This window comes from Rhinolophus sinicus, chromosome 7, assembly GCF_057876585.1.
Source record: "Rhinolophus sinicus isolate RSI-liver-muscle chromosome 7, RSI-T2T, whole genome shotgun sequence".
Classification (NCBI taxonomy): domain Eukaryota; kingdom Metazoa; phylum Chordata; class Mammalia; order Chiroptera; family Rhinolophidae; genus Rhinolophus; species Rhinolophus sinicus.
Genome location: NC_142507.1, coordinates 23,532,667 through 23,546,913, shown reverse-complemented (window position 1 = coordinate 23,546,913; position 14,247 = coordinate 23,532,667). Strand labels below are relative to the sequence as shown.

Genomic DNA, 14,247 nt, shown 5'->3' with positions numbered 1-14,247 from the left:
CAGTGATGAGGTTTTCTGATTTCTATCCTGGGAAATGCTTGGATTTTAGCATGGTAATATCATCAAGTTTGGATTTTTGAAAGACCAATATGGCTACAGAATGGTTGAGGAGAAGAACACCAAAGGCAGAGGACCAACTGAGTTAGAGAACCAACTGAGTAGTCTAAACCAGACAGAATGAGAGCCTGACTAGGCCAACTGAAGAGAAATAGAGAGGAAGGGTGAGATTTGAGGGACATCCCAAAGTCTCCAGGGACTCCTACCTGTATGGTTTGGGCAAAGCAGATAGTGGGGCAGTTCACTGAAATGGGGTAGATGGCAAATGGGGGATGGGAATCATGCTTGGTAGAAGGAGTCAGGCTCAATTTTGCCTACTTATGTTTATACTGTGAAGTTGGAGATATTCAGTTGACAGTTGTATGAATATGGAGTTCAGAAAGTCATTTCCATTTTATATTAATACAAACCAAGAGTTTTTGTCCTTTAATTTATAGCTTCACCTATTTTCATTTCGTCATGATTTTCCTTATTATTTTAAAGCAAGATTTCTTTTTTTATCACTGTCCTTTAAAGCATCATACATACAAACAAAATACTTCTTAGCAAATTGATAAAGCAAAAATGATACAAAAAGATGACCCTTTCCTCCCAAATATAAGCATTTATTTCTTGAAATGTAAAACCTTTTTTTCTTTTTTTTCTTTTTCAAAGAGGGCACAGCTCATAGTGGCCCATGCAGAGACTGAACCGGCAACCTTGGTGTTAGTAGCAACATCTCTAACCAACTGAGCTAACTGACCACCCAAACCTTAAAAATTTTAAGAGCATAGATTTTGGGGTCAGATTCACTTGGGTTTGAACCCCAGTTCTCTAATAGTGACATAACCTTGGGTGTATTTCTGAACCTCTCTGCACTTCAGTTTCTTTATTGTATGAAGAGGGCATCACCACTTGCCCATACATGTGGAAGGATGGAGAGGGAGGACAGTGCAAAGCCCAGCCCCAGCCCCTGGCAGAGTAGGCACACTCTAGACAGCCTCTCGGTCATCCTCTGTTCATTTATCAGTCCTAACCAGACACTGTCCTCACCTAGCACTCGCAGGGATATTGTATTTATGTATGTATGTATGTATGTATGTATGTATTTTTTGCTTTCAGGTGTATAAAACAATGCGATAGTTAGACAGTTGCACCCCACACAAAGTGATAACCCCCCTCTCCCAATCTACTACCCCGCTGACATCATATATAGCTGTTATAATTCCATTGACTCTATTCCCTAAGCTGTACTCCACAGCCTGTGACCATATATATATATTAAATTATAGTTGACATTCAATATTATAATATTCTGTTTCAGCTTCAGGTGTACACTGCAGTGGTCAGGCATCTACACCATCCATGAAGTGGTCTCCCTAACAAAACAAGTGCCCATCTGACATCCTACAAAATCTTTACAACATTATTATTTATTTATTTATTTATTTATTTATTTATTTACATTTATTGGGGTGACAATTGTTAGTAAAATTACATAGATTTCAGGTGTACAATTCTGTATTATTGATTATATTCCCCAAACTGTCTTTAGTATCCCTGTGGCAATATTGTAGCTACCAATTTGTGCTTTCTAATCCTTTCATCTTCTCCCTCATCCCCACTCCCCTCCTATCTAGCAACCATCAGTTTTTTCTCGATATCTCTAAGACTATTTCTGTTTAGTTTGCTCATTTATGCTGTTCTTTAGATTCCACATATAAGTGACACCATATGGTATTTCTCTTTCTCCATCTGACTTATTTCACTTAGCATAATGTTCTCTAAGTCCATGCATATCGTTGCAAATGGTAAGATTTTATTCTTTTTTATGGCCGAGTAATACTCCATTGTATAAATGAACCACAATTTCTTTTTTTTTTAAAGGAGGGCACAGCTCTCAGTGGGCCATGTGGTGATTGAACTAGTAACCTTGATGTTATCAGCAGCATGCTCTAACTAACTGAGCTAACCAGTCACCCCTGTACCACAGTTTCTTAATCCAGTCATCTACCAATGAGCATTTCGGTTGTTTCCATGTCTTGACTATTGTGAATAGTGCTGCAATAAACATAGAGGTGCATATATTTTTTTGAATTAGCATTTTGGATTTCTCTAGATAGATACCTGAGAGTGGAATTGCTGTGTTATAAGGTAGTTCCATTTCCAGTTTTTTGAGATACCTCCATACTGATTTCTATAGTGGCTGCACCAATCTGCAATCCCACCAACAGTGCACGAGGGTTCCCTTTTCTCCACAGCCTCACCAGCACTTGTTGTTTGTTGATTTATTGATGATAGCCATTCTGACAGGAGTGAGGTGGTTTCTTATTGTGGTTTTCATTTGCATTTCTCTAATGATTAGTAAGGTTGAGTGTTTTTTCATATGTCTGTTGGCCATCTGTATGTCCTCTTTAGAAAAATGTTTTTTCGTGTCCTATGCCCATTTTTTAATTGGGTTGTTTGTGGGAATTTTTTGGTGTTGAGTTAAATGAGTTTTTTTATAAATTTTGGATATATTGTTGACAAATATCTTCTCCCATTCAGTAGGATGCCTTTTTGATTTTTTGATGGTTTCCTTTGCTGTTAAAAAACTTTTTAGTTTGATGTAATCCTATATGTATATTTTTTCTTTTACCTTCCTTGTCCAAGGGGATATATCAGTAAAAATATTACTCAGGGTAATTTACTTCCTATATTTTCTTCTAGGGGTTTTATGGTTTCAGATCTTACATTTAAGTCTTTAATCCATTTTGAATTTTGAATTTATTCTCGTATATGGTGTAAGGAGGTGGTGCAACTTCATTGTTTTGCATGTGTCTGTCCAGGTTTCCCAGCACCATTTATTGAATAGACTGTCTTTACCCCAATGTAAATTATTGCTTCCATTGTCATAGATTAAATGACCATATAAGTATGGATTTATTTCTGGGCTCTCTATTCTGTTCCATTGATTTATGTGTCTGTTTTTATGCCAGTACCATGCTGTTTTGATTACTGTAGCCTCATAGTATGATTTGATGTCAGGTAGTGTGATACCTCCCACTTTGTTCTTGTTTCTCAAGATTGCCATGGCTATTTGGGGTCTGTTATGGTTCCATATAAATTTTAGGATTATATGTTATTTTTCTGTGAAAAATGTCATTGGTAGTTTGACAGGAATTGCATTGAATCTGTATATTGCCTTAGGCAGTATGGACATTTTAACTATATTAATTCTTCTTATCCATGAGTATGGTATGTGTTTCCATTTATGTGTAACTTCTTTAATTTCTCTCTTCAGTGTCATAATTTTCTGAGTACAGGTCTTTTACTTCTTTGGTTAAATTTATTCCTAAGTATTTTATAGTTTTTGAAGCAATTATAAATGGGACTATTTTTCTTAATTTCTCCTTCTGATCATTTATTATTGGTGTATACAAATGCAACTGATTTCTAAATATTAATTTTGTATCCTCACAGGGATATTCCTCAGATGGAAGTTTAAAGAATGAGACAGTTCCATTTGTGCCTAAACTGTTTGTGAACTAGAATATTTTTTAATGTTTTCTATAGTAACTCAGTCTAATTCTCTAACAAGAGCAGGTGCTTTCCTCCTTTCAGCTAACAATATGTACTGAGTACCCCCTTGGTAGGAGTTGTGCTCCTAGGAACTGGGCCCTTATACTCAAGAAGAGTATGGGAGATGATGGCCTAGTGGTGAGTGCTTCCTTATGGATAAGCTCAGGTGGTTGGGAGGGTTCCCAGGTCGGAAGAGTGACATCTAAACCAAGACCTGAAGGAGAAGTACAGTCAGCCAGGCAGAGGAGGAAGAAAGGTTTATTCTAGACAGAAGGAACAAAAACAAGCTAGTTCTAGCTCCTTCTTTCTTTAAATTCCAAGTGAATTCTAAGTCCTTTAAATTCTTGCATGGAATAGTGAGTTGGGGAATTAGTGGAAGCAGATCTTAAAGGGGTTCAGAAGTTTCAACTTGGAAGTTATGAGCTTTGGACTTGATCCTGAGAACATGACAAGTCAGTGCAAGGGCTGAAGCTGGAGTGTCTGGATGGGGTTTGTACTTTAGAAAGATCCCTCTGGCCAAACCATGTGTGGTTTGGACAGGCATGAGATTGACAGCAGGAGTCTAAGTATGAGGCTGATGAACAAATCCAGCAGGAAATGGTGAGTGAAGCTCCACACCGGGCATGGCAGAGAGGAGGGAAGAAGCGGACAGTTTCAAGAAGCATTAAATAGATAAGGTCACCAGGACTTTGTGACTGAATATAGAGCCAGAGGGAACATGAAGGATGAGGAGGACTCTGAATGGGGTGGGAATAAGTAGTTCCATTCCTTCACAAGCTGTACAGGAAAAAGAGCCGGAGATGCTGGGAATCCGTGTTGAATGTATTAGGTTTGAGTTACCTGTGGGGGGGCAAAAGGCTTTCTAGGAGGAGAGTGGATATACACATCTGGAAAGATAGATCACTGAAGTCAATATTCCATGATTTAGCTAATCATATTTTGAGTTTTATATAAAACAGTGTGCATTGCATAGCATTAGAACCATTGTGGCCTACTGGTGCAGAGATGGCTGGCTAAGGTTCTTCAGACGGAAGGGAAGAAGTGTGGGTTCAGCTTTGCCACTTTGGCCTGTACTCTTATTTGTCTGGTGCCCTGCGGGAAAGTCTGAACCCAATAGCTTACTCTGGGAGACAGCCTTGTCTAGGATGAGCCAACATCAGAGTAAGAAGAGCCAACATGCCCTAAGAACTGAATGAATCCCAAGCACTTTAAATAAATTCTCCTTAAATCCTTACCTACTACCATCATCATCATTCCCCCTTTATGGAGGAATTCATTAGGGCACAGTGTACTTTGCCCAAGGCCCCACAACCAAGCAGTGACAAAACTGGGATTTAAACACAGGCCCCATGATTGTAACCCTTCCACAGCACTTCTGAGCCAGCTTCCACTTCACCAGCCAGCCTGGCACTCATTCCAAGAAACCTGCGACTGTGTTCCAGTGGCTACAGCCTGGGACCTCCAGGTTTTGGCCCTAATGCTATTAGGAAATTAACAAGGGGTGAGTCTATGACACTACCTTTTTTCTTCAAAGGACATAGTACAATCATTTTAAAGAAGCAAAATAATGTTGTGATTTTCTAAAGCAGTGTGATCCCCACCAGAATGACATAGAACTTGTGAGTATTAAATATTATCAGACTCCTCCAGAGACCAGCTGAGTCAGAGACTCTGCGGGTGGGGCCCAGCAATCTGTTTAACAAGCCTCCCAGGGGCTACTGATGCCACTGATGTTTGAGAATCCCTGCTCATTATGCATTTGGTTTCTCTTTTGGCAGTTTACATTTTTGAATGACCTTGTTTGGTTTGGAATTTTTAATAACCACAAGCTATGGGAGTTTGGGATGGATTTCCAAAGAGAAACGTATCTAATGAAACTCTTACTTGTTTCTATTGACAGGTCAGCTTAGACTCCCGAGTAAGAGAAGTCATCAATAGAAACATGGTGGAACCATCCCAACACACATTTGATGACGCACAACTTCAGATTTACACCTTAATGCACAGAGACTCATATCCCCGATTCATGAACTCTACTGTCTATAAAGATTTGCTCCAGTCCTTATCTGAGAAATCAGTTGAAGCATAGGATCATCAAATATATCTGTTATTAATAAAATAATGAAAGAACTCATGGACTACATCTAGTAGAGGGAATTTAGGGGTAGTAGCGTCTTCCGCCAGAGTAATCCTTGGCCTATTTTAATAATAAATGCTTCCTTCTACAGAAGGCTATATATTCACAGTATAAATTGCAGCCACTTTTAGTGATAATTTTGAAAAAATGGGGTATGGCTGTCTTAGAAAAATAGTATGTTTACATTTGTAATAACAGCAGCATGTTCTCGATGGCAAAGGATATACTAGAAGACTCCATACTGCCTACATCCACTGGAGCAAACAGGACTGCTTTTGTTTTGCCTGAGTTCAGTACCTATTACTCTCCTCCCAAAGAAAAGACACTCAAGTGTTCCTCAGCTACTCCTTTCTTCCTTCAAGCTCAGTTTTGAATATTCACTTATCAGTGCCGTTCCAGGAACCCAGATTCCCGTTTTATAAAGATGTGACCACTACTTGTAAAAATGGTGTTCCACTTTACCTTAGAATGTGTATGTAGATACATATATGTGTATGTGTATCTGTACGTCGTTAGTGTGAACACTGTGCTCTGAAGTGCATCAGTCTCAAAGGTTTGGTACGAGAAGTAGTGCTTAGAAAATTCTTTGTTGAAAAGTTATCATTATTATCATATTCTGCCAACCTAAAGAACAAATTTTTAAATTCACAACTTAGTTATGTTCATAACAAAACTTTCAAATAAGCATATTTCCATTTTAATTATTGAAAGAAATATGTGCATTTTCACTCAAAAAAATAAAGCGCAGAAATTTTAGCTCAATCTTTACTTTTTTCACATGGAAATATTTGGGAAATATAAGATTAAGTGAGTAGGGATACGAGCAAGATATATTTTAGCTCCTAGAGGAGGATTTTGTTTTTAGATCCCATTGTTTATATCATAGGCAAATGGAATAACGTCATAGCTTACAGGTAAAAATACTGGCTTTTAGACCTAAACACCGTGAAGAAGCCCATCATTACAATGAGCGGGAAAAACATCTAAAATGAGGTAAATGTGAAAGACATCCAAACCTGGAATGGTTTGGGTAGTGGGTTAGAAATTAATCTGCTAAATAGGATGTCCTCTTGGTCATCTCCCTCAGCCTGATTTCTGCATTATTCTTCTCAAGCCCCAAATCTAAGCACCCACCCCATCTTTCTCAGTAAACCATCTAACCTCCTACTGTACTATGAAAATTTTGTCCCTAACCCTTTTCAACTTCTCATGGAATCTATAAATATGTATAGATCAGCATCTATTCTCGCCTCAGTCCAGTCCCAGAGACTGTGTCCTTTCCTCCTTTTCAAGGTGTCAACTCCTTACATGTGCTTTTGATTCCATGTCTAAGAGTTTCATCTTTTTCATTAGACAAAGAGGATATAATTTTGATTGAGGCATAAACCCTGTCCTCTGGTAATTTACATCAAGTAAGCACATGTCCATGGCAGCTACAGTGAGCTGTAGTTAAGTGCTGTACCAGTGAGAACTGAGCTGCGCACGTCTTGAAGGGCTGTGGAAAGGTTTTGGCAGAAGTGACAGCAAAGCTAAACCCAACAGAATAAGAAGAGTGTGTGTATGTTGGGGCAGAGGTGTAGGGAAGGTAGTTGTAATCGAAGCAATCCCAAATGAGTCCAGTTGTGGAAATGCTGAGTATGAGGTACCTGTAAGACATGTAACACATGTTGAGAAATTAATTAGATGGAGGAAGCTACACGGTCGAGATTTTAGGCTGGAGTATTGTTTTGGAGTTTTTCAACACATAAATGAATGAGATTTATGACAGCATGAAAAGAGCTGACGGTAAATCCTTGCAAGAATGGACAGAGAGACAAGAGTTCCCAAAAGAGTTTTAGAAGGATTCACCTTCTCGGTACAGGTAAGAAGAAAGCCAGGACATGATGTATGGCAGCAAATGAATGGGAGTGCTTCAGAGGGATGGTGGTACACAGTGGTAAGTTAACTGCTCTTACTTCCATCGACTTCCCCCCACTCTCCTATATCATCAGCTTCACCTTGATTTTTCCTGTACCATAAGCATCCTTGAATTCCCCAATTAAAAAACAAACCTACATTACATAACTGCTGACTCTTCTTTTTCATCAGACTTTTCACAATAGTCCACTCTTGCTGTCTCCATTTCCTCATCTCCCCATTCACTCCCCAAATCACTACAGTTCACCAAACTGCTCTGCGGAGGTCTCGATCAGCCAAGTCTAACACATACTATTTTTCTGGTCTTCTCAGTGGACTGCTCAGCTTCCTGATATCTCATCGATGATGGCTTACTTGAAACACTACTTCCTATTCTTCTGAGGTGCTCTCCTCATTCTCCATATTCTCTCATCTTATCCGTAGGTGACAGGGCACAGCAGCTAAGGGTTTGGGCTATGGAGCCAGACTTCCCAACTCCTCCACTTACTGTGTGATGGTGGGTATGGAGTCTTTCTAGGCCCGTTTCTTCTATAAAAACAAGGATAATAATGGTACCTGATCCCTAGCATTGCTGTAAGGATTAAAACTAATCCATGTAAAATATAGTATTTACTACCTGTCAGTTGCCGCTATTACCTGTCCACTAAATGTTATGGCCCCTAAGGTTTGGGTTTCGGCTTACTTTCCTTACTAATCTATATGCTCTCCTTTGGTTCTCATGTCCCTCTCTCATTGTTTAAATAACCACCAATATATTCATGGCTACCAAATAGGATCTGACCTAGATTTTCTCCTGTACTTCAGAATCAGCTGCCGGTTGGACATCTCTACTTGTATATTCCAGAGATGAAACGCATGTATTAATTTTGACTTATCACCCCACTGTCTCACCCCCCTCCAGCCCTGGCCTCTGCCTATAGCCCAAATCACTCAGTCAGTCACCTAAGCTCTTATCTGGGTGTTAACTTTGACTTTTCCCTCTCTTTCTCCTCCCAAACATAATCACCAAGCCCTGCTGATTTTGCCTCCAAAATATTTCTCCTTCCTTCTTCGGACCCCTATTATCTCTCACCTGCCAGCATCAGTGCCAAAAGAGCCTCTTTTCTTCCTGCATGCATCTCAACCATTCAAAACCATCTTTCAAAATACCATAGGTTAATCTTTCTCAAACACAAGTCTGCTTGTCACCATCCCTCCACTCCTTAAAATCTTTAGTAGTTCCCAACTGCCTGGAGTACAAATACCAAATTCTTGGCATGGTATACAAGCAAGGGCCTCTACAGTCGAGCTATTGGCTCCCTAGCCAACCCCACGTTTGACTTTGGAATATATACTTATAGAAAAGGCATATATACGACTCCACACTTTCATAATTGCTCACGAGAACTTAGTTCAGACTTCCTGCTATCCCTTACTTCCTCTCTAAAATGCCACCCTTCATTCAGCTAACTTGTATCATTCCTTTAAAATTTACCTCACATATTACTTCCTCACCTGATCTCCTAAGTCTTATTTCTATTGTGTTGGATATCATTCTTGTGTTCCAGGAATATCCTGTATAAATGTTTATCATCTAATATTATCCAATCCAATTATCTGTTTACATATCTGACTTTCCCATTAGCCTATAATATCCAGGGGCATTGAAAATACACCTTATCTATCATTTTATATGTAATAATCATGTGTCACTTAACAACAGGGATATGTTCTCAGAAATGTGTCGGTAGGTGATCTCATTGTTGTGTTAACATTATAAAGTGAATTTACACAAACCTAGATGGTATAGCCTACTACACCCCTAGGCTATACAGTGTACTTATTGCTCCTAGGCTACTAGCCTGTACAGCAAGTTATTGTATTGAATACTACAGGCAATTGTAACAATGATAAGTGTGTATCTAAAATAGGAAATGTATAGTAAAAATATGGTATAAAATATATAAAATGGTGCATCTGTATAGGGCACTTACCATGAATCGAGCTTGCAGGACTAGAAGTTGCTCTGGGTGAGTCAGTGAGTGAGTGGTGAGTGAATGTGAAGGCCTAGGATATTATTGTACAAGACTGTAGACTTTATAAATACTGTACACTTAGGCAGCACTAAATTTAGACATCAACATGAGATTAAATCAAACTCCAGAGAACATGGTGTAATCAAGAGATGCAGTAAATATGAGATGTATGAGGCTGCTGCCGGTATAATGTGCCATACTGTTTTACATCCATCTTTTTAACAAGTAGAAAGAGAACACACTAAAATAATGATAAAAAGTATAGTAAATACATAAATCAGTAACAGTCATTTATTATCATTATCAATTATTATGTGCTGTACATAATTGTATGTACTGGGAACACAGTAAGTTTGTTTACACCAGCATCACCACAAGCATGAATAATTCGTTGTGCCAAGGCAGCTACATCACTAGATGACAGAAAAATTTCAGCTCTATCACAATCTTATGGGACCACCATAGTATATATGGTCCTTCACTGACTGACATGTCAGTATATGGTGCATGACTGTTATCTAGCTTACAGCAATATTCAATAAATGTAGAATTAAACTGGGGAGTTAGAACATGAAAACTTCCCATAGCTATAAAATAAAAATTCCATTCCAAAAAAGTTCTGTAGTCACATCTCAGAAAGATATCATCACAGCCCATGTGACTACAGAACTCATTATTATTATGGACCAAATTCAGTGGATAAATCTGTAGTGCCATCTATGTGTATGAATGAATCCTGAAGTCACCCCCAAAGTATGCTACAAATTCAATGCAATCCAAGGTTTTTTTTATAAAGTTTTTAAATAAAATTGGACAAGTTAATTTTGTTGGGATGGATAGCTCTCCATTTGGAAAACTGTACATATAAACAAATATAAATGCCAAATGGTTTAAAGACCTAAAAGCTTTTTTTAAAACAACCATAAGAATATTGGAAGAAAATGTAGGCAATATTTTTATAACATGATTAAAAGGTCTTTCTAAGCGAAACATAAAATCCAGAAACCATAAAATACTGATAGATTGGATTATATAAAAATTTTTAAATTCTGTACCATAAATAACACCATCAAAAGAATTAAAAACACAAACATCAGGCTATAAAAGGCTATGCAGAATGTATTAAGAGTGCCTACAAATTAGTAAGAAAGCCAAATAACCCTGTAGACAAAAAAGGAAAGAATCAAAACAACTGGCTTCAAAACAAGATGAGCATGACAAATACAAAAAGGTAATCATATGAGCAAAAATTAAACAATGAGATGATAGTTGTTACTATTTCCCTCTAGATTTGCAAAACTCAAAAGAACTGATAATATCCACTATTGGCAGAGGTGTCAGGAAATGGGCATTCATCCCTGTTAACAGGTGGGTAAACTAGTATCACTTTGTGGAAAGCAATCCAGCAATATCTATCATCCTGAATGTGCATGCATATTCACATAGCTGAACAGTTAAACTTCTAAGAATCTATCCTAGAAAACATCAAAACAAAAACTACCCACAGGGAATATTTCAAAAGAGAATGGTATGCCCCCATATGTCCCCATAGGTGAGAACGAATGGGGTGCATCTATATGCAATGGCAGGGAGTGTTCTAAGGTAAATTGTTAAATGAAAACAGCAAGTTGTAGGATATGTATAAAGTGTGCCCATTTCTAAAGTTAATAATGGTCATTCCAAAAAATCTCCCTCACTGACTGAGCTGGGTAGTATTCCAAGGTCTTTATAAGTTATTTTATAAAAGTCCTTACCCACAGCCCTAAGGGGCAAAACAATGTTCATCTTTACAGATGAAGCAGAGGCTAGTCCCTTGGTCAAAGGCCCACAGCTTGTCTAAGCAGTAGCTTTGAATCTGAGCAGATCAAGAGCTCATGCTCTTAACCGCTATGTAAAGCCAATATCCTAGCTAAAAAGGACCAGATAGCCCGCTATGAGCTTGTGTACACAAACACAGATGGAAAACAGAAAATTACAGAGCCAGGAAGATCATTTTGTCTAGTGCATGATTTTGACCTAAAAGACAAAGGTAGTATTAATAAAACCAGTTTCACAGGGTGGCCCGTCATTATAATCTATCCACTTAAATTGCCCCAGAGGAATATTCTGGAAAGGTGAATAATCAAAATATTAAATATAAGAAAACTAGGAGTTAAAACTTGATTAACCTAAGAATGGGAAGTCTGAATTAAAAAATTATCTACTTAAATTTTTAGAATGTACAATATGGTGACTATAATCAACAATATTGCATGTATATTTGAAAGTAGTTAGGAGGGTAGATCTTAAAAGTTCCTATCACAAGAAAAAAAAACAACTTGGGAACTAGGTGTTAACTAAACTAATTGAGCAATCATTTCACAATATATACATACATCAGTATCTTGTAGCCTCCCAACACTAATACAGTATTATATGTTAGTTATATCTCAATTTCAAAAGCTTTCAATGGGAAGAGGATTAACAAGCAATTGGTCTAAAGACATGTTTTGATGAATTTAAAAAGAGGATTAGGACTGCAATTAGAGGGTAAATAAAAGATGAACAGATTAGTGAAATAATCCTGAGATAAATCAGCCTGATAGTGACCTGTGACTTTAATGCTCCTTCCAGATCATTTATGCTTCTAAAATTAACTGAAATCTTAGCATTGCTCTCGCAGGTTTTGATGTTCAGTACCAGTATTTTTATTTGAATTCATTATACATTCATTTAACTCAAACATCCATCCAAAACAATTTAAGATTTCAAAAATATTTTTTCAGTTGCTTGTTACAAAAACCTACCTCAAACTAGCTTAAACATAAAATCAACTGGCTTTCATAAACAGGAAGTCCAGGGCAGTTCTAGCTTCCGCAAGGCTGGATCAAGTAGTTCGATGTTATCAAAACCTCTCCATCTCAATCTCAACACTCTTTGCATATTGAAGGCAAAATGGTACAGGGACCTCCCATCTTTCACATAGTAATCCCAAGGGAGGAGAGTGGGGTGGGTGGGACACTGAATGACAAGCCCACCAGGGTCATAATGGAGGTGAGGTGTGTCCTAAAGGAATCAGAAAAGATGTTTGGGAACTAGTGCCAAAAAGACAAAAGATATAGTTATGCCATTCCATTCCAGTGCTGTCACAGCTTTTTTGCTTTTTTCAAAATTATCAGCTATACTTCAAATTATAAAAATTTGATTATAAAAATAACTTGACTACATATTGTAAACCACATTTAAGGGATTTTTAAAAATGCTTTATTTCAAAGCAGCTCAGTCATTCAGTTATGGAAACACTTGGGCTAATTTAACTGGACGGTATGAAATATCACATATGAAATGTTTCTATCTTCGCAGTCAAAGACATTAAGGAAAAAAATAATATAGCTGTTTTTGTAGCGCACCTGGGGAAAGGAACCAAAACAAGGTAAGTCATTTGAGGTAGTCATCCGTGCTTTCATTTTCCATCCACCAGTTGTATAAACAAGAGTATACTAGTTGATTTGAAAAAATATGTATTTTTTTACTGATAAAACTGCTGTATCACTTTGCAGAATTAAAGTACTGAAAGAGATCTCTCAAGACTCTAGCTTGTAACATTTCTGCCTTTAAAGATGGAGACTAAAACACTGGCAACCAGTACTTATCTATCTTACCACCGAAGGTCCTCAACCTGTGGAACATTCTTCACACCTCAGCTCCTATACAGTCAAGAAGAAATGTAATGAATGCACTGACAGAAACATAACTAAGAAAAATTATTTCACGAGCACCTACTATGTGACAAGTATTTCTAGATGCTAAAGATACAGTAGTGCACACATTTCCCATAAAAACTTACCAACCCCATCTTTACTAAATTACAGCTACAGTTATCTAACAGCCAATTGATAAGATTTTTCCAATATACTTCTCTATTACTTTTGACTGACTTCAATTTACTTAAGCTTTCCTTCAACATAATTTTTCCACTACCTAGAAACTTATCAGCAATTCTGTTCCATTTACTGTGAAATAGCATCTTTAGTATTGATACTGTGCTTATTTTTGAAACTGACAGAAATATGTGGATTTTATGTCAGTAATTATTCACATTTCCCAGTGGGATATTCTTGAATGGCTAATTTTCTACAGCTAAAAAAATGTGTGTGTGTTGGGGGTATGGATGGGGGTAATTGTTGATTACAACTCTTTAAATCAAATCATAATTGTAGTTTATATTTTGAGAAGTAAATTCAATTCAAATCCCAAATTACACTTTGGCCTGTAGGAACAATCATTGTGTACCTGTAGAAATTCAAAGTACAGCCTGTTATTTCTTTTTCTGTCTTGTTAATACTTTAAAATATTCTTCAATTTGTAAGGTATATACAGATTTCAATGTTTGGGTGTATGTATAACTTCAGAAGTTTTGCCACAGTTTAACAAAACTTATAAACCAATGGTCATCACGTCTCAGGGCAGCAAGAAAACCAAGGCGGCTATTGTCTGCTTTCCGAGGATGGTTCTTCAGTAATTGCCACTACAGTTGTCTAAATCCCTCTGTATGTTCATTTAACACAGTTCTTTGTCCTGGAAATAAATATTATCAAATCT

At 37.5% G+C, this 14,247-nt stretch overlaps 1 protein-coding gene across 11 annotated transcripts in view; it reads left to right on the top strand.

Moving 5' to 3' along the window:
- RGS20 (regulator of G protein signaling 20) overlaps positions 1–14,247 on the top strand; it is a 124,069-nt gene that overhangs the window by 103,254 nt on the left and 6,568 nt on the right. For 10 of the 11 annotated variants that reach the window (XM_088799431.1, XM_074318799.2, XM_019729827.3 and 7 more), the window contains one exon: positions 5,498–6,490. The exons of the other annotated variant lie outside the window; for it this stretch is intronic. In XM_088799431.1, the coding sequence (XP_088655557.1) occupies positions 5,498–5,686 (189 nt within the window). In that variant the 3' untranslated portion in view covers positions 5,687–6,490. Of the gene's footprint in view, positions 1–5,497; positions 6,491–14,247 lie in introns of those variants that run through there. 11 annotated transcript variants of the gene reach the window in all.